The sequence below is a fragment of the Mastigoproctus giganteus genome, chromosome 13 (assembly GCF_048544385.1).
Source record: "Mastigoproctus giganteus isolate SK-2022 chromosome 13, ASM4854438v1, whole genome shotgun sequence".
Classification (NCBI taxonomy): Eukaryota; Metazoa; Arthropoda; class Arachnida; order Uropygi; family Thelyphonidae; genus Mastigoproctus; species Mastigoproctus giganteus.
The window spans coordinates 160,755,983-160,783,828 of record NC_143587.1 but is presented as its reverse complement, the minus strand read 5'-3'; the positions used below and the strand labels follow the sequence as shown (position 1 = coordinate 160,783,828).

Here is a 27,846-nt window from a genome sequence, read left to right as displayed (position 1 = left end):
TAAAGGTTTTACCCCTGAGAAATTAGGGGTTTTTTTATCCAGCAAAACAGGCAACTCGACCTGAGAACATATGCAATTTACAGACACAAATATGGGTTTATGTAAACATAACCCAAGAGCTCACATCTGAAGAGTATGGGCTTGGCACACCGAGGGTTCTGAGCTGGATATCAACATTCTTCTCTTTCTTGGTGATTCCCTTTGACTTTTACTCTCTCTCTCTCTCTCTATGGATGAACTACAGGAAGCTGCAACACAAATGTGCAACAAGTTAGGCATTCACTCTAACACAAACTACAAGGGGCATTCAAAAAATGTAACACCTGCTACCATTTCTTGGTATAATTGTGCAACAAATGTGGCACCTGCACCGAATAGATTTCACATCATGCACCCCCCTGGTAGGTGTTTCGTAGGAACAAGCATTCATAATGGCACGTCAGCTAGAATGTTACTCCAAGTTCGAGGTAAATGGGACAGTACGATATTTGTGGGCAAAATGTCTGAATTGTTCAGAGATTCATTGTGAAATAAGTGGTGTGTTCGGAAAATGCAATATCACGTTGAGCCAAAAAGTGGTGTCAGCAGTTTGAAAGTGGTCACATAGAACTGGTTGTTGATTGAAAAGGAAGGTCATCAACGTTGACCACTGCATATGTGATCCAGGTTCCTGAAATAATTTGCAATAATCGAAGACTGACAGTCACAGAAATGGCAAAGGAGTTGGATATTTTGATAGGTAGTGTTCATTCCATCGTCCGTGAACATCTTGACTATCGCAAATTGTGTGCACGACAGGTTCCTTGTTCACTGACAAACACATTCGTTTTTTTGTCTTCTCTAGCCTTCCTTCAATGTTATTCTGTGGAAGGCCATGACTTCTTATGCCACATCACTACTGGCGATGAAATATGGGTGCAAGTTTTTTACCCCAGAAATGACAGCGTCTATGGAATGGAGACACTTGCCTGTGCAGAATTCAAAGTTGCACCATCAGCAGGAAAGGTCATGGCCACTGTGTTTTAGCATTAGCATTAGTAGAGGCATATGATGCAAGAAAGCAAGCTTATGATTCAGCCAAAAAAAAAAAACTTCCACTTCACCCCTCCGTTCGTTCGAAATACCTGTCCATCCAGCTGAGCCTTAAATTTATTTAGGCTATCAACCTCCACAACAAGGGATGGAAGTCTGTTCCACCAACCAACCACCCACTGGCTAAAGGCAAATTTCCGCACATCTATCCAACATGTCTTTCCTTAATTTGAATTTATGCCCTCTCAGGTGATTATTCTGAGCAAGAGGAAGAATCCCATCAGCATTGAGTATGCTCTAAACATTCAAGGCTTTATACACCTCTATCAGATCACTTCGCCGGTGCCTAGTCTCAACACTGTAATTTGCAAAACTTAAGCCTTTCTTCGTAAGAGCAACCCTTTGTTCCATTCACTAACCTTGTTGCCCTTCTCTGTACTCGTTAGGTACCTCCATAACCAGGTGGGCAGTGTGTAGCACATGCTTCTTGATTAGACCCGGGTTCGAGCCCGTGACCACCAAATACGGAGGATGCGGAAAGGTCAGGGAATGACCACTGCATATCCTCAGAGCAATATGGCCTTAGTTGCTAATGCTCCTAAAAAAAAACCAAACAACAGCAACAACTGTACTTGTTCCAGCAGCTCTACATCCTTCTTGAAATGAGGCCTCCAGACCTGTATACAGTACTCAAGGTGTGGCCTGACCATTGCCTTATACCAGGGAATAATCACCTCCTTATCCCTGCTAGAAAAAGTCGTGTATATCATTGACAAGACACCATGAGCTACTCTTGCAGCCCGTCTGCACTGCTCAGAGAACTTCATATCTGCCTGTTAGTTTGTTTTCAGATTTATTTCTGAAAACAGTTGCAGCAACAAGCAAAAAAATATGTTTTGTCCTACTTTAGAGAATCCACTAAGGCTTTAAATATTTTGCAAGAAAAAAATATATTTTCCTTTTCAGTAATGAAAGCAATCCCATCTTTGAAGCTATTAATTTGAAATAAAAGGTTTCAAAGCTACTAAGCTGGTGGCATTAACCTGATAATTTCTTGCATGGAATTTCAGTACAAAACCATAAAAAATCACTTCAGGAACTACTCTAAGTAAAAGTTTGGCTGTGTTTATGAAGGTATAAAAAGTTTCAGATTTTTAATTACTGATTAACAGTTAATGTGGTCACTGGTCAGGCTAATGACCTGAAAAGCTAAGAAAACTTGTGGGTGATTTGCTTCACCGACAAATGATGCATTTTACACAAAAAAAATAGCTGATTTTTAGCTATGTACAAAAATAAGGCCTTTTCCAAATCATGTTTATTAATGTTTTATAGTTCTTATATGTCTGAACCCTTTGCTTTAACTTAATTTTCTTATGTCTTTAACTTGTTTAGCTCGTGGCATGTGCCATGATAATAAAGGTGTATCAGTGACTCAGTTATTCAAGGCTAATAAATAATGTACAGAATCCCACTTACTTGGAAATTACATTGTGAAGAGAGAAAAATCAGTTTTAGAATTTTGATTGCAATTCCTAATTAAGGATTTTTGCAATAAATAAAATGAATTATATTTTATTTCTGCTCCATATATTGCTACAGGAGAGGGAAACTCACTCAGAATAAAAATACTGCAAGATAACTGCAGACTATTGCCAATGTAGGTGGAGGGGACTTACATTAGTCAAAGAAGGGAGTGTATATCAAAAACAATTTGAAATCTTTGTAGTTTTTATAAGACAGTGTTAAGTAATAAATGACACAAAATCGTAGATTGATTAGCAATAAAAATATAATTTTTTTTACAAAATAAATGCCATATAAAATAGTAACACTATACAAATATTTACAGAGCAAAACAAATAATTATACAACTCAAAAATCTGCCTCATTTTCATTTCTCCTATTTCTTTTGTAAAATCTGAAAAGTTGATAAGAAATTAATAAAAAAATTATAAGTAACCACTGCCAGGGAACAGTAATATTCATTAAGTTAAAACTTTGAAGTACAGTAATACTGAACGAACAGAGCACTTTCTTTCGCATGTGAAACAAATAGAATTATTCCAGCTGCAAAATATCTTTTGCATAAGTATTAATCTCTCTTCTATAAGAGTTGTTAATATCAGGGCAAAGAATTGAATCATTAAAGCCTGAGCCAGAAATATTTTTAGCTTTATGTAATAAAAGCAAATTGTACTGTCCGTTCTTAGCATAGTGACCTTCTGGTCCATGCATAGCTCGTTTCTGAAAGAAAAAAGAAAATGAAAAACATGAAAAATATCTAATTGTACATTATAATTTTTTATAAAATATAAATTTATTTAACTTGTTTTTTGTGTAACATTATTTTTAATCTTACACAAAAACTTCATCTGCTGATTAGGAAGTTCTTGTGCACAATTATGAATTTTGGTTCATGAAAGCTTTCCATTTTGTTATGCAGATGCAGATATCAGAAGGCTATATGAACTCAGCAAATTTTTCAGTAAATAGATATTATGATCCATAGCCTGAAATAAATCATATTGTCTTAAACTCTTACCAGTTTGGAACATAGACTCTATATTTGAATATAAAAACAGAAATACAAAGAGTCTCAATATTTAGATGTAGGAGACTTTGTACAAGAAGTTAACATACTCATATTATGACTTCAACAAGAAAAACAATTATGGATGGAGTCTATTATTTCAAATTAATGTGTTAGCTTATATTCTGGGAAAAGAACCACAATTAAAAGTAGTGCCTCTGACAGTAATTTAACAAATATCAATAAAACTCTAATTAGAAAGTGCCAACTTCTTAAAATTACTTTTTGTTTCTCTTTAAAAAAAAAACAAAGTACACTGAATTACTTCATGGCAAAACACATAACAAAACTAGGATAATCAAAAATTTTGGTTATGAGAGTTATACTTATGATTTAAAACTACAACTCAACTTCAGCAAACCATCAAAAAAATTAACCACTAAAAAAGTCTCAAAGTTCAATAATATAAACACTAAGTAAAAATATTTTTAATAATTATAAATATTTAACATTTATTAATTATTACATAATATTTGATCATAATATAAGATCTCCTGTAATTTAAATCAAGCATAGTGAAGCATATGAACTTTATTTGATTTCAATTATTGTACTGAAATATACCTCTACAATCCCACAGAATTATAATATACAGTATTGGTATTAGCCATTAGTATTGGTACAAGGAAACCACAGGCTTTTGCTGCATTGGACAAAAAAAAAAAAAAAAAAATATATATATATATAGATAAGAAAATACAGATTATATGTTTCCCTTCCCCAGCCGACCTTTGAATTTCTTCAAGCTCATTCCACTAATCAATAACTTCTTGCTAGCTAAGTCTAAACCTCTTCCCCTGTAATTTGAATTTATGGTCTTTATAACAGTGAAAACTCTGCCTTCATTCATTTTGCTAACCCCTCTAAGGTGCCTGGTTACCAAGCTCTGTAGCCCACGTAATTGAAGTCTTTTCTTGTACAGTAGCCTTTTCGCTGATCTTGCCACTGCAAGTTTCCCTTCTTTGGACCCTTCAAGCAGCTCAATCATCTTTTTTCAGATGATATCTCCATACTTGGACACAGTACGTCTTACAATTACCTTGTACAGTGGAATTATGATTTCTCTATCTCTAAATATATCGATAAATTGATGGGTCACCATGGACTTTCTGAATGCCTCTTTACACTGCTGAGAAAAGTTCATATCTACCCGTAACTCCCAGATCCCTTTCTTTCTCTACTGTTTTTAATTTTACTTCACCAGGTGGATAAGTTATTTTGGGGTTGCTATTTCCCAAGTGTTAGACACCTCAATTTTTTTGCATTAAAACATAGCTCCCACTTTTCTAACCATTCTTGAAGCCACTTCAAAATCCTGAAGGAGCGCTGCTTGGTGCTAAACATTAATGACTTTACCAATCTTTACGTTGTCTGCAAAGTTTTACATCATGCGCTTTATCCCTTTGCCATTATAATTAAGATCAGAAAAAACAGTCGTCCAAGAGCCGATCCGTGAGGGGCCACACTTCTGAATCTAAAGATATGTATTGATCACACCCTCTGCCTTCTGCCCTGCAGTCACCCTGAAATCCAAGTTAGAATCTTACCAGTAATCCCAACATGTCCGAGCTTATACAGTCACCTTTCATGAGGGGTCTGAGTCAAATGCCTTACTAAAATCCAAATAAACTAAGTTGAAAATTTTCTCCTATATCTAACTCATGAGTAACTATGCTAAAATAGCTTACCGAGTTAAACATGATTTCTGTTAACAAAATCATGTTGTCTGTTCTTCAGAATGCCATTTCTATCTAAATGTTCCTGGATTAGCACTCTGACCATTATTAAGATTTTCTAACAACTGAAGTCAGACTAACTGGTCTGTACTTACTGACGTCAACGTCACTCTTGAAACCTCCTTTATGTGCTGGTGATTCAGTGGCACTTCACCAATCCAAAAGGAATGTCTCCTAAGTCCAAAAATGCCCTATAATTAATCTCAATGGTTCAACAGACTCTCTGGCCATTTCCCTCAAAACTACTGAGTATATACCATCAACTCCAGGAGCCTTACTTGCCTTTAGGCTCAAATGTTTTTGTAATAAACAATCATCTGTAAGTTCCAAATTACTAATTTCAGTTATCTCAGCCTCTCACATCATAAAGGACTTTCGTCTGTAAAGATTGATGTGAAGTACCTATTCAATTCATTGGCAACATCAGCTGACTTTTTCACACTCAGTGCACAAGGATCTGATCTGATTTGCTGTTTTCTTCCTTGTATTCATATACATGAAAAATTCCTTGTGCCCATTCTTTGCACTCTTAGCCAGCACTTTCTCATACACAGCTTTGCCTCTCTAACTTTATCTATGATACTATTACAAATCAACTTGTAGCTGTTGTAGGCTTCAGTACTTTTAATTGCTCTATAACTGTCCCATGCTATCTTTTTCTGCTGTATTAGACTGGCCAGCAGTATTCATCCATGCTATATTTTCTTAATCATATACTTTCTTAATATTTTACTATATTTTCTTAATCATATACTTTTATGTGGAAATTTGCCTTTAGCCAGTGGATAGTTGGTTGGTGGAACAGACTTCCATCTCTTGTTGTGGAAGTTGATAGCCTAAATAAATTTAAGGCTCAGCTGGACAGGTATTTCGAACAAACGGAGAGGTGAAATGGGAGTGGTTTTTTTTTGGCTGATGCTGCATAAGCTTTCTTTCTTGCATCATATGCCTCTACTAATGCTAATGCTAGGGGACTGTCCCCTGCTCGCCAACCCCCACACATGCTTTTCTATGTAAAATGTAGAGGTATGACAGAGTAAGTCAAATCTTTTCTACATAAAAGACACACCTGTCGAAATGCACTGATCGATACCTAATCAGGAAATGACCAATGTAATTATTTACCTGTTGAGATACCCTACCATGGAATATTTTTCTCACATTTGGCGGTGCCCCGAAATCCTCTCTCAGGCTTTGATTCCATTCAGAAAAGGGCAGTTAGGTTAATTAATCAATCCTCTGTAACAGAGTCTCTCCACTGTCTGTCTCATAGATTTACTGCTTGTTCTGCATGCCTTTTTTAGAGATACTTCCATGGGCACTGTTCTTCTGAATTGGCTTCTATAATTCTCTCACTCTCCTTCAAAACAGTCCAAACACTTGCCGCCACCAGCCAACATCCATTTACTGTCCAACTTCAAACTCACAGAACCAACTTTTTATCTTCCTTGTTTATTCATTCAACTGCCATTTTCTGGAACAACCTTCCTTCATACGTATTTCCTGAAAATTACAGTCTACAGAAGTTAAAGTCTAATGTCAACAAATATCTTCTTTTGTCTTCTCAACCTCCAACCCAAGCACGGTATTAAGTACTATAGGTTCTAATACCTGTCGTGTTTGGGGTTTTCATAAAAAAAAAAAAAAAAAAATTGCAGCATCTGAATAGGCACCTGCAAGGTGATCTGATTAAGGCCTATAAGACCTTGAATGGTTTGGGCAGGCTCAATGCTGATGAGATTCTTCCGCTTGCTCATATTACGAACCTGAGGGGGAGCATAGATTAAAATTAAGGAAAGACAGTTGTAGAATAGATGTGTGGAAATTTGCCTTTAGCCAGCGGGTAGTTGATTGCTGGAACAGACTTCCATCTGTTGTTGTGGAAGTTGATAGCTTATATAAATTTAAGGCTCTATTAGACAAACATTCAGAGTGACTGGATGGAAGAATTGGGAAGGGTTTTTTTTTTTTTTTTTTTTTTTGGCTGATGCTGTAAAAGCTTGCTTTTACAGCATCAGCCAAAAAAAATGATGCTGTAAAAGCTTGCTTTTACAGCATCATTTGCCTCAACTAATGCTAAAATCAGAAGTCCGAACTACCTCTAGTCCCAATTAGTTCAGATTATCAATGCTCTACTGTAACATGAAGAAAAGTAGCAAAGAGTTCTTTGTTAATGTTAACATTAGCAGGAAAGGAATGAACCAAATTGGCCCACGAGATGTGAATGGCGTAACTACTGTTAATCCTGTTATAAATATATAAATTTTCTGTTTGTATTCTGGGATGACCACATGGTGAGGAGTTCACAAGATACAGAGAATACAAGAAACAGCACCATATTTAGCGGTCACAGGCTTGAACCCCAGTCACTCAAGGCATGTGTACATATGCTTGACCACTCGGCTACAGCTGGTTGCTGACAAACTAAATGAATATTTTGCATCTACATTCTTGCATACAGAAGGATTTAGGGAGGGCACTCCAGAATCATACAAACTTATAACTGGTAGCTAAATGATTTTATGATAACTCAGAGGAAAGTGGAAGAGAAAATATTGAGGCTAAAAGTAAATAAGACACCTGGGGCTAATGGAATAATCTATCCAATTATATTAAAGAATGCAGAAAAAGAGGAATGCAAACATTTAGCCATAATTATGAAAGCATCCTTCAACTTAGGGAAGGTTCCTATGGACTGGAGATGTGCAAATGACCACCTATACATAATGGGGGATCGAAGGGAGAAGGGTTATAGACCTGTAAGCTTGACTTCTGTTCCAGGGAGAACAATGTAGTCAGTGATCAAAGACAATGCAGTCATATGGCAATCGCAGCACAGATTTGTTAAGAGAAGATCTGGTCTGACTAATCTGATTGGTTAATATAATATAGTAACAAGGGAACTGAATGCAAAAAATAATTTTGACATTGTATTTCTACTTAAAGCAGAAAGACAGAGACACCAGATCAATTTGACAGAATGTGACAGAGATGTTTTAAGCTAGAGGAGATCCAAAAGGAACATTGGAGAGAGAGAGAGAGAGAGAGAGAGAGAGAGAGAGAGAGAGAGGTTACAATAACTGAGACGAGTAGTAATCAAGGAAGCCAAGAATTGGGACTCAGAATAAATATATGGAGTTTGGCAGATTATAGGTAGAAATAGACATTAATGAGATTGGAACTGAGATTTGACTAAATATTTGTGAAAAATTATGAAATTTTTAAGAGGTTTAGATATTTTCATAGATAAAGTTGTTCTACTGATTATTCATGATGAATACAGCAGTTAAAGTAAGGGGGGTAATGTGATGCACGAATTAATGAAATAGTTGGATATGATCTATACACAGCAAGAATACACCCAGCTCCTTGAAATATCATGGTGTCAATAATGTTTCTCGCATATACACTACTTTGACTTCCTCTCACTAGCTGGCAATGTAGAGGCAGCAAGATTATATACTATCTGATCAGAATGCTTTCTAAGGAGTTATTGACCCAGTGGACTAACTAGTAGCCAGCACTTCCCTGCAAATACCATTTTAGAATTGTAGCCTCGAAATGTACAAATAGTGGATCTCACTGTGATGGGCATCACGACCTCATAAGACATCAATCATACTACATTATGGAAGAAATGGGGGTTGCCACAGCAATTGTTTTGGTAACTAAATATGAGTTTTGCCACTTGAAGCCTCTATTGAAGGTCATCTACCACCTAGAGGCATGGTGATAGATGGGTGGCATTCTGCCATGTGATTTGGACGTTAAACCATGACTTCTGCTTATGTTGGTTCACACCTGGGTAGCACCTACAGTATACTAGGTGCAGTGTTTCATGTCTTGCACATGGGAGTATACACCCAGAATTACTAACAGTTCCACCAATGTTAAGGCACAAGAATTTGGATGTCACAGAATGACTGTACTTCACCAAAGTTTGATCTACTTGACTAACAAATGGGATCTGAATATCAGTTCCATCAGCATTTTAGACTTCCAGGTAAGAAGCTGTAAATGTAAAAATATGTGACAAGCCTCAGAAACCTTTAAACCTTTATTATGTAATAAAACAAATACAGTATCTGTTCAAGGTAATGCAAGAAAACTTACCTTGGAATTGCAGAAGCTTACATATGAACACTGTATTTACATTATTTATAATAACAGTTTGCAGTAATGTTAACTTTCAGATTACTCACTTTCAACCAGCTATGTGGTGCAAACCCAGTGCTCTCCCAAATCTAGTCTTTTTAGTATGTTAAATTTAATTTTCAATGACAAATTTTTCTGATAGCTTTTCACCTTCTTCATATTATTAGTACCAGCTGATTCACTTGATCTCTTTGAGGCTATTTTACAAAAAAAAAAAAACAGAAGTTGGAAGTACTAGACAGTAAACTAAAATAAATAATGAGGACACAAAATGCAATGCTGTTTTCAGTTCAGATCAAGTTTCCAGTTAATCCTGGTTTACGTATATATACAATACATAAACCAGAATTAACTGGAAACCGCATTGCTACCTGCATACTGTGCAGAAGCAATGCAGGAAGCTAAAAGCAAATTTCCTGTCAGGAAACAAAATTTCTTAAAGAGAAGTTTTATAAACAACACATAATAAACTTCAGTTAATGAGAACCACAGAGCAGGTACGCTCTTTCCCATAACAAAGCTGAGGATGTATAAAATTTTTATAATATGGAATAAATGGTGTGCGTGACTAAAGAATTTTATAGCCATGGATACAGGTAATTTGAGCCAGTACACACAACTAGAAAACTGACACAGATGTAAATTACTCATGGACAAAAAAACAATAACTTTTGGGATAATAAATAGACACACATTCAAAATTCTCCTTGACATAAATTGGAAATGATTTCAGAATTTCTAGTTTGGTTGGAATTTCAACCATTTTCTGATTAATAAAAGTATTGGTTAAAAGTCTATTTAAGTCAAAGAATACACCTTTGGAGGCAAGCACTGTGAATTGCAACTGACTGAACCAAAAAGCATTAAAAAATTTTTTTATGGACTCTCAGGCACCCAAACACCTGCTATGGGTAAGCCCTCACAAGGTGTTTGGAGTGAACAGCATTATTCCAGGAGTAGAGAGCTGAACTCTGGTGGAAGGTATGAAAAAATACAGAGCACAATGGTGAACAAGTGCTCAGTGAACTGCACTATAGTGGGGGGAAACTGTAATATATCATTCAAGTTTGAAATATATTTGCTAACTGCGACCACCTCTGCCAGCTATTGAGATGACAGTAAGCTTGAAAACAGCTGTCCTGGTGATGCCTCAAGCTTTTAAAATGTATACTAGATTCAACTTTTTTTCTGGTAATGATATATAATTTAAAAACATTAACAATTTAGGCCAAACCAAGGATAATGATCTTTGGCTCTAAGCTGAACATATTATAGCTAAGAGTTTGCTTACTTCCTTTGTTGCCTTCTTTAATATAATTGGGGTGGATGGGATCTAATCAATTATATTAAGGGAGGTAGCAAAGGAGGTAAGCAAACCCTTAACCATAATTATGAGAGCATCTTTGGAAGCAGGGACTGGAAATGTATAAATGTATCCCTAATTCAAAAAGGATGACATGAGTAATTATAGACTTGATAGCTTAACTTCTGTTCCAGGGAAAATAATTGAGTCACTGGTTAAAGAAGTGATGAAAGACCATTAAGATAGGATAGGATAGGATTGCAGTTATAATTCATGTCACAGCATCGTTAAGGAGATATCTTGTCTGACCAAATTGATTGGATACTATGACGAATTCACAAAGTTACTGGATGCAAATAATAATTTTGAATTGTATACTTGGATTTCAAGAAAGATTCTGATCCTGTTGCACGTAAAAGACTGTTGTACAAATTTGAGAAGTGTAACATTAAGGAGAAGTTACTGCTAAGGATAAAGGGATGTTTGACTGGAGAAAGACAGAGAGTGATTATCAATGGTGTCCTGCTGGTTTAGTGCTGGGTCCATTATTGTTTTCTATATTTATTAACGATATAGTACACTTAATGTCTAAGTTTGCAGATGATACAAAGATTGGCAGAGTGGTTAATGACAGTAATCAAAGTATGCTAGTGCAACAAGATCTAGAAAAATAAGGCAGTTGTGCTGAGAAGTGGCAATTGAAGTATTGCATATGGATAGAATCTCAAATTAATGTACCAACTGTGTGGACTATACTTAGGGCAATGGAAAATGAAAAAGACTGGTTTAATTGTGCAGTGAAATATGAAGTTCCCTGAGCAGTGCAGACAGGCTGCCAGGCCAGCTGAGGGCTTTTGTCAATGATAAACAGGAATTTTTCTAGCAGGGACAAGTGATTATCCCATTGTATAAGGCAAGGGTTAGACCACATCTTGAGTATTGCATACAGGTCTGAAGGCCTCATATCAGGAAGGATATTGATCTGCTAGAACAGGTATTGAGAAGGACAATGAAATTGGTGAGGGAAATAAAAGGATAGTCTTAACAAGAAAAGCTTGAATCCTGCAAATTAAAGCCTATGAACACTATGCACCTACAAGATGATCTTACTGAGGTGTTTAATGTGTTGCATGAACTGAGGAACCTCAATGGTGATGGCATTTTTCCTCTTGCTCAGACTACATACATGAGGATGGCATAGATTCAAACAAAGGAAGAATGTTTACTAGATAGATGTGCAGAAGTTTGCCTTCAGCCAGTGGGTAGTTGACTGTTGGAACAAACTTCCAACTGTTGTTGTGGAAGTGGGCAGTTTGAATAAATTCAAGGAATAAACAGACAAACTATGTATATAAAGTGCTTAGCATCATAATACACAGCCATTTCTGAATAAACAGAAAATTTTTAAGGTGGCATCGTTTTAGGTTATATCTCATATTGTGAATGCCTTCACAACGAGTTGCCATGATATTGCACTACTTCGAATAAGTAACGCTTCACCTAAGGAGAAGACTAGTGTTACTTATTCTCAGATAGGTACCACCACCCAGACAGCACTGTTTCAGGGCTATTTGGCCCTTCGTCAGTGAGTGGGTAGGTACCCAAGTGATGCAATGATGGCAAAAACAGTTATGAAGTATAACTCCACAATATGAGAGATGCCTGATGGTGTATGATGTATTTAGACTAAGGCGCATTTAGGGCTAGAGCCTCAAGCTGCGAACAAATTTAGACTATGTATATAAAGTGCTTAGCATCATAATACCCAGCCATTTCTGAATAAACAGAAAATTTTTAAGGTGGCATCGTTTTAGGTTATATCTCATATTGTGAATGCCTGTGTGCAAGTAGTGCAATATCATGGCAACTCGTTGTGAAGGCATTCACAATATGAGATATAACCTAAAACGATGCCACCTTAAAAATTTTCTGTTTATTCAGAAATGGCTGTGTATTATGATGCTAAGCACTTTATATACATAGTCTAAATTTATTCGCAGCTTGAGGCTCTAGCCCTAAATGCGCCTTAGTCTAAATACATCATACACCATCAGGCATCTCTCATATTGTGGAGTTATACTTCATAACTGTTTTTGCCATCATTGCATCACTTGGGTACCTACCCACTCACTGACGAAGGGCCAAATAGCCCTGAAACAGTGCTGTCTGGGTGGTGGTACCTATCTGAGAATAAGTAACACTAGTCTTCTCCTTAGGTGAAGCGTTACTTATTCGAAGTAGTGCAATATCATGGCAACTCGTTGTGAAGGCATTCACAATATGAGATATAACCTAAAACGATGCCACCTTAAAAATTTTCTGTTTATTCAGAAATGGCTGTGTATTATGATGCTAAGCACTTTATATACATAGTCTAAATTTGTTCGCAGCTTGAGGCTCTAGCCCTAAATGCGCCTTAGTCTAAATACATCATACACCATCAGGCATCTCTCATATTGTGGAGTTATACTTCATAACTGTTTTTGCCATCATTGCATCACTTGGGTACCTACCCACTCACTGACGAAGGGCCAAATAGCCCTGAAACAGTGCTGTCTGGGTGGTGGTACCTATCTGAGAATAAGTAACACTAGTCTTCTCCTTAGGTGAAGCGTTACTTATTCGAAGTAGTGCAATATCATGGCAACTCGTTGTGAAGGCATTCACAATATGAGATATAACCTAAAACGATGCCACCTTAAAAATTTTCTGTTTATTCAGAAATGGCTGTGTATTATGATGCTAAGCACTTTATATACATAGTCTAAATTTGTTCGCAGCTTGAGGCTCTAGCCCTAAATGCGCCTTAGTCTAAATACATCATACACCATCAGGCATCTCTCATATTGTGGAGTTATACTTCATAACTGTTTTTGCCATCATTGCATCACTTGGGTACCTACCCACTCACTGACGAAGGGCCAAATAGCCCTGAAACAGTGCTGTCTGGGTGGTGGTACCTATCTGAGAATAAGTAACACTAGTCTTCTCCTTAGGTGAAGCGTTACTTATTCGAAGTAGTGCAATATCATGGCAACTCGTTGTGAAGGCATTCACAATATGAGATATAACCTAAAACGATGCCACCTTAAAAATTTTCTGTTTATTCAGAAATGGCTGTGTATTATGATGCTAAGCACTTTATATACATAGTCTAAATTTGTTCGCAGCTTGAGGCTCTAGCCCTAAATGCGCCTTAGTCTAAATACATCATACACCATCAGGCATCTCTCATATTGTGGAGTTATACTTCATAACTGTTTTTGCCATCATTGCATCACTTGGGTACCTACCCACTCACTGACGAAGGGCCAAATAGCCCTGAAACAGTGCTGTCTGGGTGGTGGTACCTATCTGAGAATAAGTAACACTAGTCTTCTCCTTAGGTGAAGCGTTACTTATTCGAAGTAGTGCAATATCATGGCAACTCGTTGTGAAGGCATTCACAATATGAGATATAACCTAAAACGATGCCACCTTAAAAATTTTCTGTTTATTCAGAAATGGCTGTGTATTATGATGCTAAGCACTTTATATACATAGTCTAAATTTGTTCGCAGCTTGAGGCTCTAGCCCTAAATGCGCCTTAGTCTAAACAGACAAACTACAGGAAGGATGGGCAGGTGATGTGTAAAGTTTTTTTTTTTTTTTTGGCTGATGCTGTATAAGCTTGCTTTCTTGCAACATTTGCACCAATTAATACTAATACTAAGTCCAAGCCTTGGTTAAATGTTCAGCTAATAGTTTCTAGTGAAAGCAAAGGGGTGCCTTGTGATTGAAATCAAATTTCTTCTGAACATGAGGAAACTTTATACAGAATTTTTACTACATTCATCACAGCATATTCATTTAATATCTTCCTCTTTATACCTCATTATATGATTCCACAAAAAAATTAGAAAGATTTGTGTTGGAATGATGGTATATATGAATGTACAATTGGAATTTCTGAAATATAATTTTTTTTCCTTAAACAAATTCCACAAAGGGTGCAAGAATATTTGCTGATGCTATCGAGGCAGTGTTAAGTGGGTCGGAAAACTGCTATCTTGGGGGGGGGGGGGAAACAAAGACTAATAGAGTAACAGTAGCCACTGGCAGAGGTGAAAGTGATTCTAGCACTGCTTCTATTGGAATGAGCAGCAGCCTGGAAAACAAGATGCAGGGTATTACAGAGACTGCTGGGAGTCATACAAGTAAACACAGGGGTTGTGTTAGGGTAGCTAAGAATAGGGACAGGTGCATCTATAGTTGCGTGTACACAAATGCTAGGAGTTTGGAAAATAAATTTGATGAATTTGAGGTACTGCTCAAAACATCAAAGGCAGATATTGTTGGGATATCAGAGATGTGGTGTCACACAGATATAACGAATGCAGAACTGGAATTTGGGGAGTACAATGTGTACAGAAAGAATAGACAGGATAGAAAGGGAGGAGGGGCTATGCTATTAGTTAAGAAACAAATAAAATCCAAAGAAGTGAAGCCAGTCGACATCGATGGACAGTGCAGTGTCGAGTCAGTTTGGTGTGACATAAGCACTGGGAGATCAAAATTGAGAGTAGAGTGTGCTATAGGCCTAATGACTCTGATGAGTATAATAAGAACCTGTACAGGGAAATAGAGTGGGCCAGTACATCAGAGAGTCTTATAATAGGGGATTTTAATTTCCCAGATATTGACTGGAATTTGTGGGATGGCCACTCACCCACTAGCAAGGCTTTTGTGGATTTATTGGATGATTGTTTTCTACATCAGCATGTTCGGGAGGCAATTAGAGGGAGTAATACTCTTGATCTGATTATCAGTAGTGATTCTTCATACATTAAGAATCTGCAGATAAAAGAACCACTAGGTGGCAGTGATCACAGTGTGCTAAAGTGGGATGTACTCAAAGAGGTAACAACCATCAGGGGTAAAGGGAAGGGTTTTTGCTTTCATAAAGGTGATGACTACGGTGGTCTGAGGCAGTATTTAAATTCTATACGGTGGAACCAACTGATGATGTTACAAGCAGCAAATTCAAAATGGGAAGCTTTCAAAGAAATAATCTTGGAAGCTACTAGGCTTTACATACCAACAAAGAAATATTGTTCAAGGTTTAGGCCTAAATCGATGTCAGATGAATTAATGATACATATGGCAGAGAAGAAAAATGCATGGGATACATATAAATTATTGGGTGACATGGAAGCCTATGATAGGTATAAACTGGTCTGTAACCAAGTCACAAAGGAAATTAGGCAGGCAAAGGCAGATTATGAGAAATCCTTGGCAAAGGATGCAAAGAAAAACAGAAAAGAGTTCTTTACTTATGTAAACTCTAGAAGAAAAGGGATGAATCAGATTGGTCCACTGGATATTGATGGTTGAGGATCAGTTGAGGATCCTGCTCAGGTGGCTAACAAACTAAATGAGTATTTTGCAACTACATTCATACATGAGGAGTTATTCAGGAAGGGGAATGCCAGAGGTGAAGTAAACTCTGGCAGTGAGCTAGATGATTTTGTAATAACTGAGAGGAAAGTGGAGGAGAAATTGTTGAGGATAAATATAAAAAAGGCACTCGGGGAGGATGGGATCTATCCAGTTATATTAAAGGAGGCAGCAAAGGAAGTAAGCAAACCCTTAGCCATAATTATGAGAGCTTCTTGGGACTCAGGGGAGGTACCCATAGACTGGAGATGTGCAAATGTGACCCCAATTCACAAAGGAGGATCAAAGGCTGACACAAGTAATTATAGACCTGTGAGTTTAACTTCTGTTCCAAGAAAATTAATGGAGGCACTGGTTAAAGAAGCACTGCAGGATCATCTAGACAAGACTTCAGTTATAGCTTGGACACAGCATGGTTTTGTTAAGGGGAAGTCTTGCCTGACCAATTTGATTGGATACTATGATGCAGTCACAAAAGAACTGGATGCAGGGAATAACTTTGATATTATATATTTGGATCTTAGAAAGGCTTTTGATACTGTTGCACATGGAAGACTGCTGCACAAATTGGAGCAGCGTGGCATTGGAGACAAACTATTGATGTGGATAAAGGGATGGTTGATTGAGAGAAGACAGAGAGTGGTAATCAATGGACACTGCTCATCGTGGACTAATGTTATTAGTGGAGTCCCTCAGGGTTCCGTGTTGGGTACATTGTTTTCTGTATTTATAAATGATATTGATGATGTTATATCAAGCTTAGTGTCCAAGTTTGCAGATGATACAAAGGTTGGCAGGGTTGTTTAGGACACCACTGATGCTATGCTGCTGCAACATGACCTGGAAAGGTTGAGCAAATGGGCTGAGAGGTGGCAAATGAAGTTTACCATTGACAAATGTAAAGTAATACATATGGGAAATAGTAAACCCAGAACAATGTATCAACTCTGTGGTACTACACTGACAGTGGTAGAGAATGAAAAGGACCTGGGGGTAATTGTGCAGGTAGATATGAAATTTTCTGAGCAGTGCAGACGGGCGGCAAGAGTAGCTCATGGTATCTTGTCAATGATATACAGGAATTTTTCTAGCAAGGATAAGGAGGTATTTATTCCCTTGTATAAGGCAATGATCAGGCCACACCTTGAGTACTGTATACAGGTCTGGAGGCCTCATTTCAAGAAGGATGTAGAGCTGCTGGAGCAAGTACAGAGAAGGACAACAAGATTAGTGAATGGAACAAAAGGTTGCTCTTATAAAGAAACGCTGAAGTTTTGCAGATTATAGTGTCTGGAGACTAGGTACCTGCGAGGTGATCTGATTGAGGTGGGTGTATAAAGCCTTGAATGGTTTGAGCATGCTCAATGCTGATGGGATTCTTCCTCTTACTCAGAATAATCACCTGAGAGGGCATAAATTCAAATCGAGGAAAGACAGATGCAGGATAGATGTGCGGAAATTTGCCTTTAGCCAGCAGGTAGTTGGTTGGTGGAACAGACTTCCATCCTTTGTTGTGGAAGTTGATAGCCTAAATAAGCTTAAGGCTCAGCTGGACAGGTATTTCGAACGAACAGAGGGGTGACATGGGAGTGGGTTTTTTTTTTTTGGCTGATGCTGCATAAGCTTGCTTTCTTGCTTTCTTGATCATATGCCTCTACTAATGCTAATTCTAATGCTAAATGCTATTGAAAACCAGAATTCACATGGTTTATTAGCATTTCTTCTTCTTTTTAAGAAATTATAAATACTATAATTTCTTCTCACAATTCCCAGAAATCCTTTTTTTTCCCTTTACCTATATATTTAATTTAATTTTTTTTTTTAATTTCAAAAACTGGCACTTATTAGTCTACATCCTGATGTGTTTAATCGATTTTCAAGAAATGAACTATTTGTTCATGAGGAATTTGACATTTTGTTTTTGAACCATATTGAACATGAGTGCTGCCAACTGTAAGCAAAACAGTGTTATCTTATTAAACCATTGTGAAAAGAAAAAAACAAATTTCAGATCTTGCTTTTTCCTGTTTTCAATGCGAAATTCATTATGTTAGCAGAAACTTTATTCACATTCAAGTTCTCTATCAAAATTAGCCTGACTGTTTCTTTATCTAAATCAATCTGAATGTACCAAATTTATTCTTCTTTGAATATTTTATTAGATTTGTGAGTTAGTATTAGTAGAACCGTATGATGCAAAAAAAAACAAGCTTATATAGCATCAGCCAAAAAAAAAAAAAAAAAAAAAAAACCGCATTCCACTCATCCATTCGCTCTAAAGTTTGTCCTATTCTTTCTTGAATTTATTTAAACTATCAACTTTCACAACGACAGTGGAAGCTTGTTCCAGCAATTAACTACCTGCTGGCTAAAGGCAAATTTCCGCACATCTATTCTATAACTGTCTTTCCTCAGTTTGAATTTATATTCCTTTGGGTTCGTAAATGAACAAAGAGGAAGAATGCCATCAGCACTGAGCTTGCTCAACCATTCAAGACCTTATACACCTCAATCAGATCACCTCTCAGCTGCTTAGTCTCGCAAGATGCTGCAACTTCCAGAACTTAAGAAAAAAACAAATTTCAGATCTTGCTTTTTCCTGTTTTCAATGCGAAATTCATTATTTTAGCAGAAACTTTATTCACATTCAAGTTCTCTATCAAAATTAGCCTGACTGTTTCTTTATCTAAATCAATCTGAATGTACCAAATTTATTCTTCTTTGAATATTTTATTAGATTGGTAAGAGTAGCGCTTTGTTCCTCTCACCAATCTTGTTGCCCTTCTTTGTACTCGTTCTAGAAACTCTACATCCTTCCTAAAATGAGGCTTCCAGACCTGTACATAGTACTCAGCAGCCTGACCATTGTCTTATACAAATGGATAATCACCTCCTTATCACTACTAACAAAATTCTTGTATATCATTTACAAGATCCCATAACCGACTCCGGCACCCTGTCTGGACTGCTCAGAAAACTTCATATCTGACTGTGGAATTAACCCTCAGGTCTTTTTCATTCTCTACCACTCTGAGTGTAGTACCACACAGTTGGTACATTTCTCTCTGGTTACTTCTACCCATATGCAGTACTTTGCATTTGCCAATGTTAAACTTCAGTTGCTACTTCTCAGCACAGCAGCCCAACTTTTCTAGATCCTGTTGCAGTAGCATACTGTCATTAACAACCCTGCCAACATTTGCTATTTTGTTATTTGGTTTTTAGGAGCATTAGCAACTAAGGCCATATTGCTCCGGGGATATGCGCTGGTCATTCCCTGACCTTTCTGCATCCTCCGTATTTGGTGGTCATGGGCTCGAACTCTGGTCTAATCAAGAAGCGTGTGCTACGCACTGCTGCTCCTACCCACCTGGCTACGGAGGCGCCACCCAACATTTGCAAACTTAGACATTAAGCCTGATATATACCTTCATCAATATCATTGAAAAATATACAAAACAACAATGGGCCCAACACCGAACCCCGGGAGAATCCACATAATATTAGTCCTAGAAGAGCAGTGTCCATAGATTACCACTCTGTCTTCTCCCACTCAACCATCCTTTTATCCATTGTGGCAACTTGCCCTCAATGCCATACTGCTCCAATCTGTAAAGCAGTCTTCCATGTGCAAAAGTATCAAAAGCTTTCCTAAATTTCAAGTATATGATATAAAAACTCTTTTTTGCATAGAGTTCTTTTGTGACCATATCCTAGTATCCAATCAATTTAGTCAGATAAGATTTTCCCATAACAAACCAATGCTGTATCTGAATTATTACTGCAGTCTCGTCTAGATGGTCCTACAATGCTTCTTTAACCAGTGACTCCATTATTTTCTCCGGAACAGAAGTTAAACTAACAGTTCTGTAATTGCTTGCATCACCCCCCCCCCCTTTGTGAATTGGGGACACACTTGCATATCTCCAGTCTGTATGGACCTCCCCCAAATACAAGGATGCTCTCATAAATATCGATAAGGATTTGCTTGCTTCCTTTGCCATCTTCTTTAATATAACTGGATAGATCCCATCCACCCCAAGTGAATTTCTTATGTTTATCTTCAACAATTTCTCCTTCACTTTATTCTCAGTTATTACAAAATCATTAAGCTCCCTGTTAGAGTTAATAAGCTTCTGTCCTTTATTTCTCTAAAGAATTCCACATGTGTGAATGTAGATGCAGAACACTCATTCAGTTTGTCAGCTAACCGAGCAGGATCATCAACAGTCGAGCCATCTATATCAAGTGGACCAATCTGATTCATCCCCTTCCTTCTACAGTTTTTATAAGTAAAGAAGTCCTTGCTGTTTTCCTTAGCTTGCTTGGGTTTTATTGGCACATTAGCGATTAAGGCTATAATGCGCCAAAACCTGGTCATAAAAAGTAAAATTTTCAGTGGCCTAATGATTTAGGTCACTAAGTCAAGGTATGAAAACAAGTATAAACTAAAAGATAAACAAGTAACTATAATAAGGTAGATTTTTTAAATGTGACTAAAAAGGTTTACTGATGTCAAAAAGCTAAAAACAGCAGACACATTGTCGGATAAAATCTGACTGAGTGTATACAGCTCAGTCAGATGGTTAAAAGCGATAAAATGGATATTGCTAAAATCTGGACAGTCAGCTAAAATGTGCCTAATTGATAAAATTGTGCCACAGGACTCACACATAGGAGGGTCATCAGCCCTCAGTTTTCCTTAGCATCCTTTGCCAAAGATTTCTGGTAATCTGCCTTCGCTTGCCTAATCTCCTTTGTGACTTGATTTCAGACTAGCTTATATCTGCCATAGGCTTCTGTGTCGCCTGATAATTGTTATGTTTTAGTGATTATTCCTGAATAGCCTTTTCAACAATCATATTGTTAATCATTACATTTCTGAAAAAAGTAATTTCATATATAGGTGGGATACTTACCTTGATGAAAGATATCACTGAAGAATGATTAATGTGATTCATCAACAGCTTGCAACCCCATGCTACCAGTGCTAATGGCTTAAAAATAAACATATTAAAATTAGGGAAAGGTTTACAAAACATAAAGTTTACAAGGTTAATACAGTCAGTCCTCGTATAACATGTATTTACACTACACGAATTCGATCATACACGATTTATAAATAGAGCAACGATATCTTATATAACACAAACTGAATTCGCTTATCACAATTCGCCTTTGTGTTTACAAGAAATGGCAGTCGAATGCAGAATCACCCCAACCGACGCAACACGATAGCAATGAAGAGAAGATTCTGAAAATGTATTTATGTTTTTTATATCAGTGAAGGGGAAACACATTTCACCATAATAACGTAAAAACCAACACAATTCCAGCTATCGGTATAATCGCAAATGCAGTTATTGAGTTAATACCAGTTTATAACAGATTCTATAGCAGAAATGCAACTGGAAATTGTTTTTATTGTTTTATGGTAGTAACCCCTAGAAATGTGCTTTAGTAAAACATGAGGTGTTTATAGTGTATCTCTGCCTTTACGGTGTTGTTTATTCAGTTGCTACACGCGCACAGCTTTGTTTATGTGTATCAAGCGTGCCTCCTCGTTTTGTAATTGTGCTTTATTCCCTAAAAATGAGTAAAATACTTAAAAGGTGTGAAAAGGAAGTGTCCTGGTGAAGATACTGCAGATTCAGAGAGAAAAAGAAAAACAATATCGATAAACAGAGGCGGACTGGATCAAAAATTCTTACCCGGGAAAATTTATAGTGGCCTCATACTATGGTTTATGGCCAAAATCACACCGGCCTCCGGCCCACCGAGGTTTCCCCAGTAATGCTTATGGCAGTCCGCCTCTGTCGATAGAGAAAAAATATGAAATTGGGAAACGCTTTGAGCGAAATGAAAGACCATGTGATATTGCACGTGCTACAGACCTAAATGAGGTGTTACAGACCTAATGAGGTGTTAAAAAAGGCCGAGAATTATGAAGAATGCAGAGAAAATAAAAACAACTTTCATAGCAGGAACAACTCAAAGTGTAATTAAAATCCATTAGATTAAGACACAAAGAATTGGAAGGGACGGAACGGCTATCATCTGTTTGGATAGAAAATCAAACAAAAAACAAGTTTGCTTACGATAGAAGCAAAAGCACTAGCAATATTTTATTACATAATAGTTGTAAAAAAATACGTATTTTATTACGTAATAGTTGTATAAAAATACGTATTTTATTACGACTATTTATTGTGTTTGGTAATGTTTTGGTTACAAATGTGTTTTCAATCTTGGGTGGTCGGCACCTAACCCTATTTTTCCCATAGGGCCTGTTGTTTATATTGCGCGATTTTGCATTGCATGAGGGTTTCTAGGAACACAACTATCGTGCTATACGAGGACCGACTGTACAGGTCTTTTTTAATTATCTACCTTTCTATAAAATCAAATATCAGATGCATAACTGACATCCCCACATTGTAAGATACTTCTGATTTTAATTGATTAAGATATTTTGTCTGTTGAATGAAATAACTTAAGCTTTTATGCCATATAAAACACCTCTATACAAATGGAGTAAAAAAAAAAAAACAAATAAACATATATATTAAAGAATTATGTGAAAGTCATGCATGGAATAATTAACTCTTAAATATTAAAAAAACACTCAAAAGCCATGTGAATTATAGCAAAACTGAGTTTATTAAGGCTTGATCATATATTACATAAACTGCATTGAGAGTTCTCAAAAATTTAAAAATTATTCCCAAAGAGAAAGCACCTCCATAACAAGGTGGGTAGGAACAGCAGTGCATAGCACATGGCTTCTTGATTAGACTGGGGCTCGAGCCTGTGACCACCAAATACAGAGGATGCGGAAAGGTCAGGGAATGAACACCGCATATCCCCGGAGCAATATGGCCTTAGTTGCTAATGCTCCTAAAAACCAAATAACAACAACCCAAAGAGAAATTGAAGTTCCTTGTCATAAACTTTTATTATTATTAGCCATATAGTGCAAGGAAGCCTGAGGCTTTTGCTGCACCTGAGACAGAGAGAGAGAGAGAGAGAGAGAGAGAGAGAGAGAGAGAGAGAGAGAGAGAGAGAGAGAGAGAGAGAGAGCAGAGCTTCTCACCAAGGAAGAGAAGAATGATGATATCCAGCTCACGACCCTGAGTGTGCCAAGCCCATACTCACCAGGTGTGAGCCCCTGGGGTCACTTATTTTTTTTTATGAAAACCCCAAACATGAGAGGTATTAGAACCTATAGTACTTAGTACTGTGCTTGGGTTGGAGGTTGAGAAGATGAAAGAAGATATTTGTTGACATTAGACTTGAACTTCTGTAGACTGTAATTTTCAGTAAATACGTATGAAGGAAGGCTGTTCCAGAAAACTCCAGTTCAATAAATAAACGAGGAAGATGAAAAGTTGGTTCTGTGAGTTTGAAGTTGGACAGTAAATGAATGTTGGCTGGTAGTGACGACACCTGTTCTGGACTGTTTTGAAAGAGAGAGAGAGCGGGAATTATAGACAACAATTCAGAAGAACAGTGCCCATGGAAGTATCTGTAGAAAAGGCATGGGCTAAGGTAAAGAAAGCCAACACGAGAAAGACGAGAAACGTCGGATAACTTATGCAGAAAATTAGTTTCCCGACACCAGACTCAAGCGCTGCTCGCTCTGTAAACAGACAGGTGTTATTGGTCTGGAGCCGAAATCGAGAATATATTGATTGACAGGTAGGCGTGGGAAATGATGAAATGATTGGTGGTGGGCATGACAGATGACAAGCTACTGCGTAGTCATTGGTTGGCATTATAATGTGTATTTATGAGCAAAGAATGGTGCATAATGGTTTTGTGATGATCGGTAAACAGGTAATAGTAGCGATGAATCTTTTAAAGATGGAAGAAATTTGTAAGGAAAATAAAACGGTAGATTTTTTGATGAAAACTAAATTAATAAAAGTTTCGTTCTGTTCATTTTTATGTTCTTCATTATGTTTTTTTCTCATTATTAAAAGCAGATTTTTGGAGTTCATGAGTATTTTTACTATACTGTTGATTTAGGTTTGGTTACAAAAAAAGGAAAAAGTTTCTTTATTTTTCGTAACCTGACCTTAAAAATAAAAGTACAGTAATAAAAAATTAATATTTTGTTAATAAACAATTTATGCGCTAGTCCACCCATGATTCTAAAGAAAAAAGGTTAGGTTACCTCCTCCATTTTGGGAGGGGTTCAAACTCCCATGGGATTAAAGTGGAGTAACCTGACCTTTTTTCACCATTAGGGCATATTATTGAACAAGAAAACAAAAATACAGTCACAAAAAAAAAAAAAAAAATTTTTGTGACTGTATTAAGACTCCCATGGGATTCAAGTGGAGGTAAACTGACCTTTTTTCACCATTATGGAAAGCGTTCATTAGGGCAAATTACCATTGTGCTTCTGAGTGTTACTAAAGTGATACAAAACCAATGTTATCGTGAGTTGTGTTCACGCACCAATCAGCACATCGTTTGCCACACCTACCTGTCAATCAATATATCATTCTCGACTTTTCTCCAAGCCGATAACACCTACTATCTGTTTACCGAGCGAGAAGAGCCAGAGTGCCGTATCAGGAAACTAATTTTCCACGTAAGTTATCCGACATTTCTCATCATTCTCGAGTTGGCTTTCTTTACCTTTCCCAAGGCATGCAGCAGAAACAGTACGTCTACGAGTCAGCAAGTGGAGAGACTCTGTTAGAGAGGAGTGATTAAATAATAAAATAGATTAAATTTTGAAAGCCAATTAAATAAATTTAACGGCGCCCCCTCTGACGGGCACCAGGTCCAAATTTATGTGAAATATCACTAACAGAGATAACAGAGTAAAAACTATAATAAAATAAAACAAAAATAAACCAAAAATAGACTGACCATTACACCCCATCTCAACAGAGGACCACAAAGCCAATAATGGTCAGGGAATTGCTGCATTTCGATCCCTAGACAAATCGCCGCAAAGGTGAGTTGATCGAAAGATCAGTCCGCCACCCAATCGAACAGCCAATGCAGACGACTTGAACAGCGGTGGTCCTGATGCAGCAAAAATTAAAAAATAGAACAGATGCAAGCACTCCAGTGTAAAGCTGCTGGCATCATTTTTATTTTTAATTCCTATTCTAATTTATTTTTATCGTTATATTTCAAGCATCATGTAAAGGAATATGCTTTTTGCTGCCTCTGATGTTTGATCCACAAAAGCCTTGCTAGTGTGTGAGTGAGCAACCCACAAATTCCAGTAATCTGGGAAATTAAAATCCCCCATTATAAGACACTCTAATTTACAGGCCCACTGAATTTCTCTGCATAATTGCTCATTAAACTCATCAGATTCATTAGGCCTATAACACACACACCTACTCTCATTTTTCCTTTCCCAGTGCTTATGTCACACAAAACAGACTCAACATTGCATTGTCCACTCACATCAATTGGATGCACATCCTTAGATTTTATGTGTTTCTTAACTAACAGCATAATCTCTTCTCCCTTCCTGTCCTGTCTATTGTTTCTGTTCACACTGTACTCCCCAAATTCCAGTTCTGCACTGCTTATGTCTGTGTGACACCATGTCTCTGATATCCCAACAATATCTACCTTTGATGTCTTGACTAGCACTTCAAGCTCACTGAATTTATTAACTATACTCCTAGCATTGGTGTACATGCAAGTATACATGCACCTGTTTCTACTCTTAGTTACCCTAACACAGCCCATGTATTTACTTGTTCCATTATGACTCCCAGCAGTCCTTGAAATTCCGATTGCCTTGCTTTCCAGGCTGCTGCTCAATTGCATTTCAATAGAAGTAGTGCAAGAATCACTTTTACCTCTGCAGCGGCTACTGTTAATCTATTAGTCCGTGTATCCCTCCAAACTAGCAGTTTTCTGACACACCTAACTCTGCCTCGATAGCATCAGCAAATATTCTTGCACCCTTTCTATTTAAGTGTATCCCATCCCTGTAGAAGCAGTCTCTCCTGTTAACAAGCACAGACCAGGCTGAGGAAAATTCTACCCCTTGAGCCTTGCACAATCTCTCCAGAGCAAAATTGATCGGCAAGGCTTTCATCATATACTCCCTGCTATCGTGTCTGGGCAGAATTGCAGACACTTTAAAATTTAGGCCTAACTCACGGCTGTTTTTCAGCATTGTTTGGTACTTGTTAAGTCTCCTACTCTTAATATCATTAGTGCCAACGTGTTCAACAATATCACCCTTTGTACCCTTAAAGGATGATATCTGCCCTACAATGTCAGTAACCTTTGTCCCTGGCAGACATACCCTGGTCCTGTTCCATCTCTCCTTTTTGCACAATATGTTCCCCGTTTCCCTGACAACAGATTCACCTACAACTAGTTACTTTGGGACCAGCGCATTCTTGGAATTAATCCTGGAAGCTACTAGGATTTTCATAGCAATTAAGAAATTCTGTTCAAAATGGATGTCAGATGAACTAATGAGATATGTGGCAGAGAATAAAAAAGAATGGGATACATATAAATTAACATGTGACACAGAAGCCTATGACAGATATGAGCAGTTGTCTAATTAAGTCAAAAGGAGGTTAGGTAGGTAAAGGCAGATTACGAGAATAATCCCAGAGGCTCACATCTGGTGAGTATGGGCTTGGCACAACTAGGGTCCTCAGCTGGATATCATTATTCTTCTCTTTCTTGGTGATTCCCTTCTACTTCTGACTCTCTCTCTCTCTATGTAATTCAGAAATATTTTTTTTTGGCTGGTGTATCATAAGCCTTACGCTTCCTTGCACTGAATGGCTAATAATAATAATAATAATAATAATAATTATTATTAGGTGGTATTTGGTGGTGACGGGCTCGAACCCCGGTCTAATCAAGAAGCGTGTGCTATGCACTGCTGCTCCTTCCCATTCTGCAAGAGTAGCTCATGGTATCTTGTCAATGGTATACAGGAATTTCTCTAGCAGGGATAAAGAGGCGATTATCCCCTTGTATAAGGCAATGTTCAGGCCACACCTTGAATACTGTATACAGGTCTGGAGGCCTTATTTTAGGAAGCATGTAGAGCTGCCGGAGAGACTGCAGAGAAGGGCAACAAGATTAGTGAATGGAAAAAAAGGTTGCTCTTATGAAGAAACAATTAAGTTTTGCAGATTATAGTGTCTGGAGACTAGGCACCTGCGAGGTGATCTGATTGAGGTGTATAAAGCCTTGAATGGTTTGAACATGTCAATGCTGATGGGATTCTTCCTCTTGCTCAGAATAATCACCTGAGAGGGCATAAATTCAAATTGAGGAAAGACAGCTGTTGGATAGATGTGCAGAAGCCAGCGTGTGGTTGATTGCTGGAACAAACTTTCATCTGTCGTAGAAGTTGATAGCTGAAGTAGATTTAAGGCAGAACTAGACAAACATTTCAAGTGAGTGGATGGGTGAAATTAGAATATATATATATATATATATATATATATATATATATATATATATATATTTTTTTTTTTGGCTGATGCTTTCTTGCATCATGTGCCTTTACTAATGCTAATGCTAAATGACGCAAGAAAGAGAGCTTATACAGCATCAGACACATACAAAAAAAA

At 37.3% G+C, this 27,846-nt stretch overlaps 1 protein-coding gene across 3 annotated transcripts in view; it reads right to left on the bottom strand.

Annotated features, from left to right (window-relative positions):
• Positions 1 to 2,806: 2,806 nt before the first annotated feature.
• LOC150076554 (uncharacterized) overlaps positions 2,807 to 27,846 on the bottom strand; it is a 198,790-nt gene continuing 173,750 nt past the window's right edge. For all 3 annotated transcript variants that reach the window (XM_090388182.1, XM_090388180.1, XM_090388181.1), the window contains exons 9-10: positions 21,175 to 21,252; positions 2,807 to 3,279 (exon numbers count right to left, since the gene is read on the bottom strand). In XM_090388182.1, the coding sequence (XP_090244308.1) occupies positions 3,094 to 3,279; positions 21,175 to 21,252 (264 nt within the window). In that variant the 3' untranslated portion in view covers positions 2,807 to 3,093. The remainder of the gene's footprint in view (positions 3,280 to 21,174; positions 21,253 to 27,846) is intronic.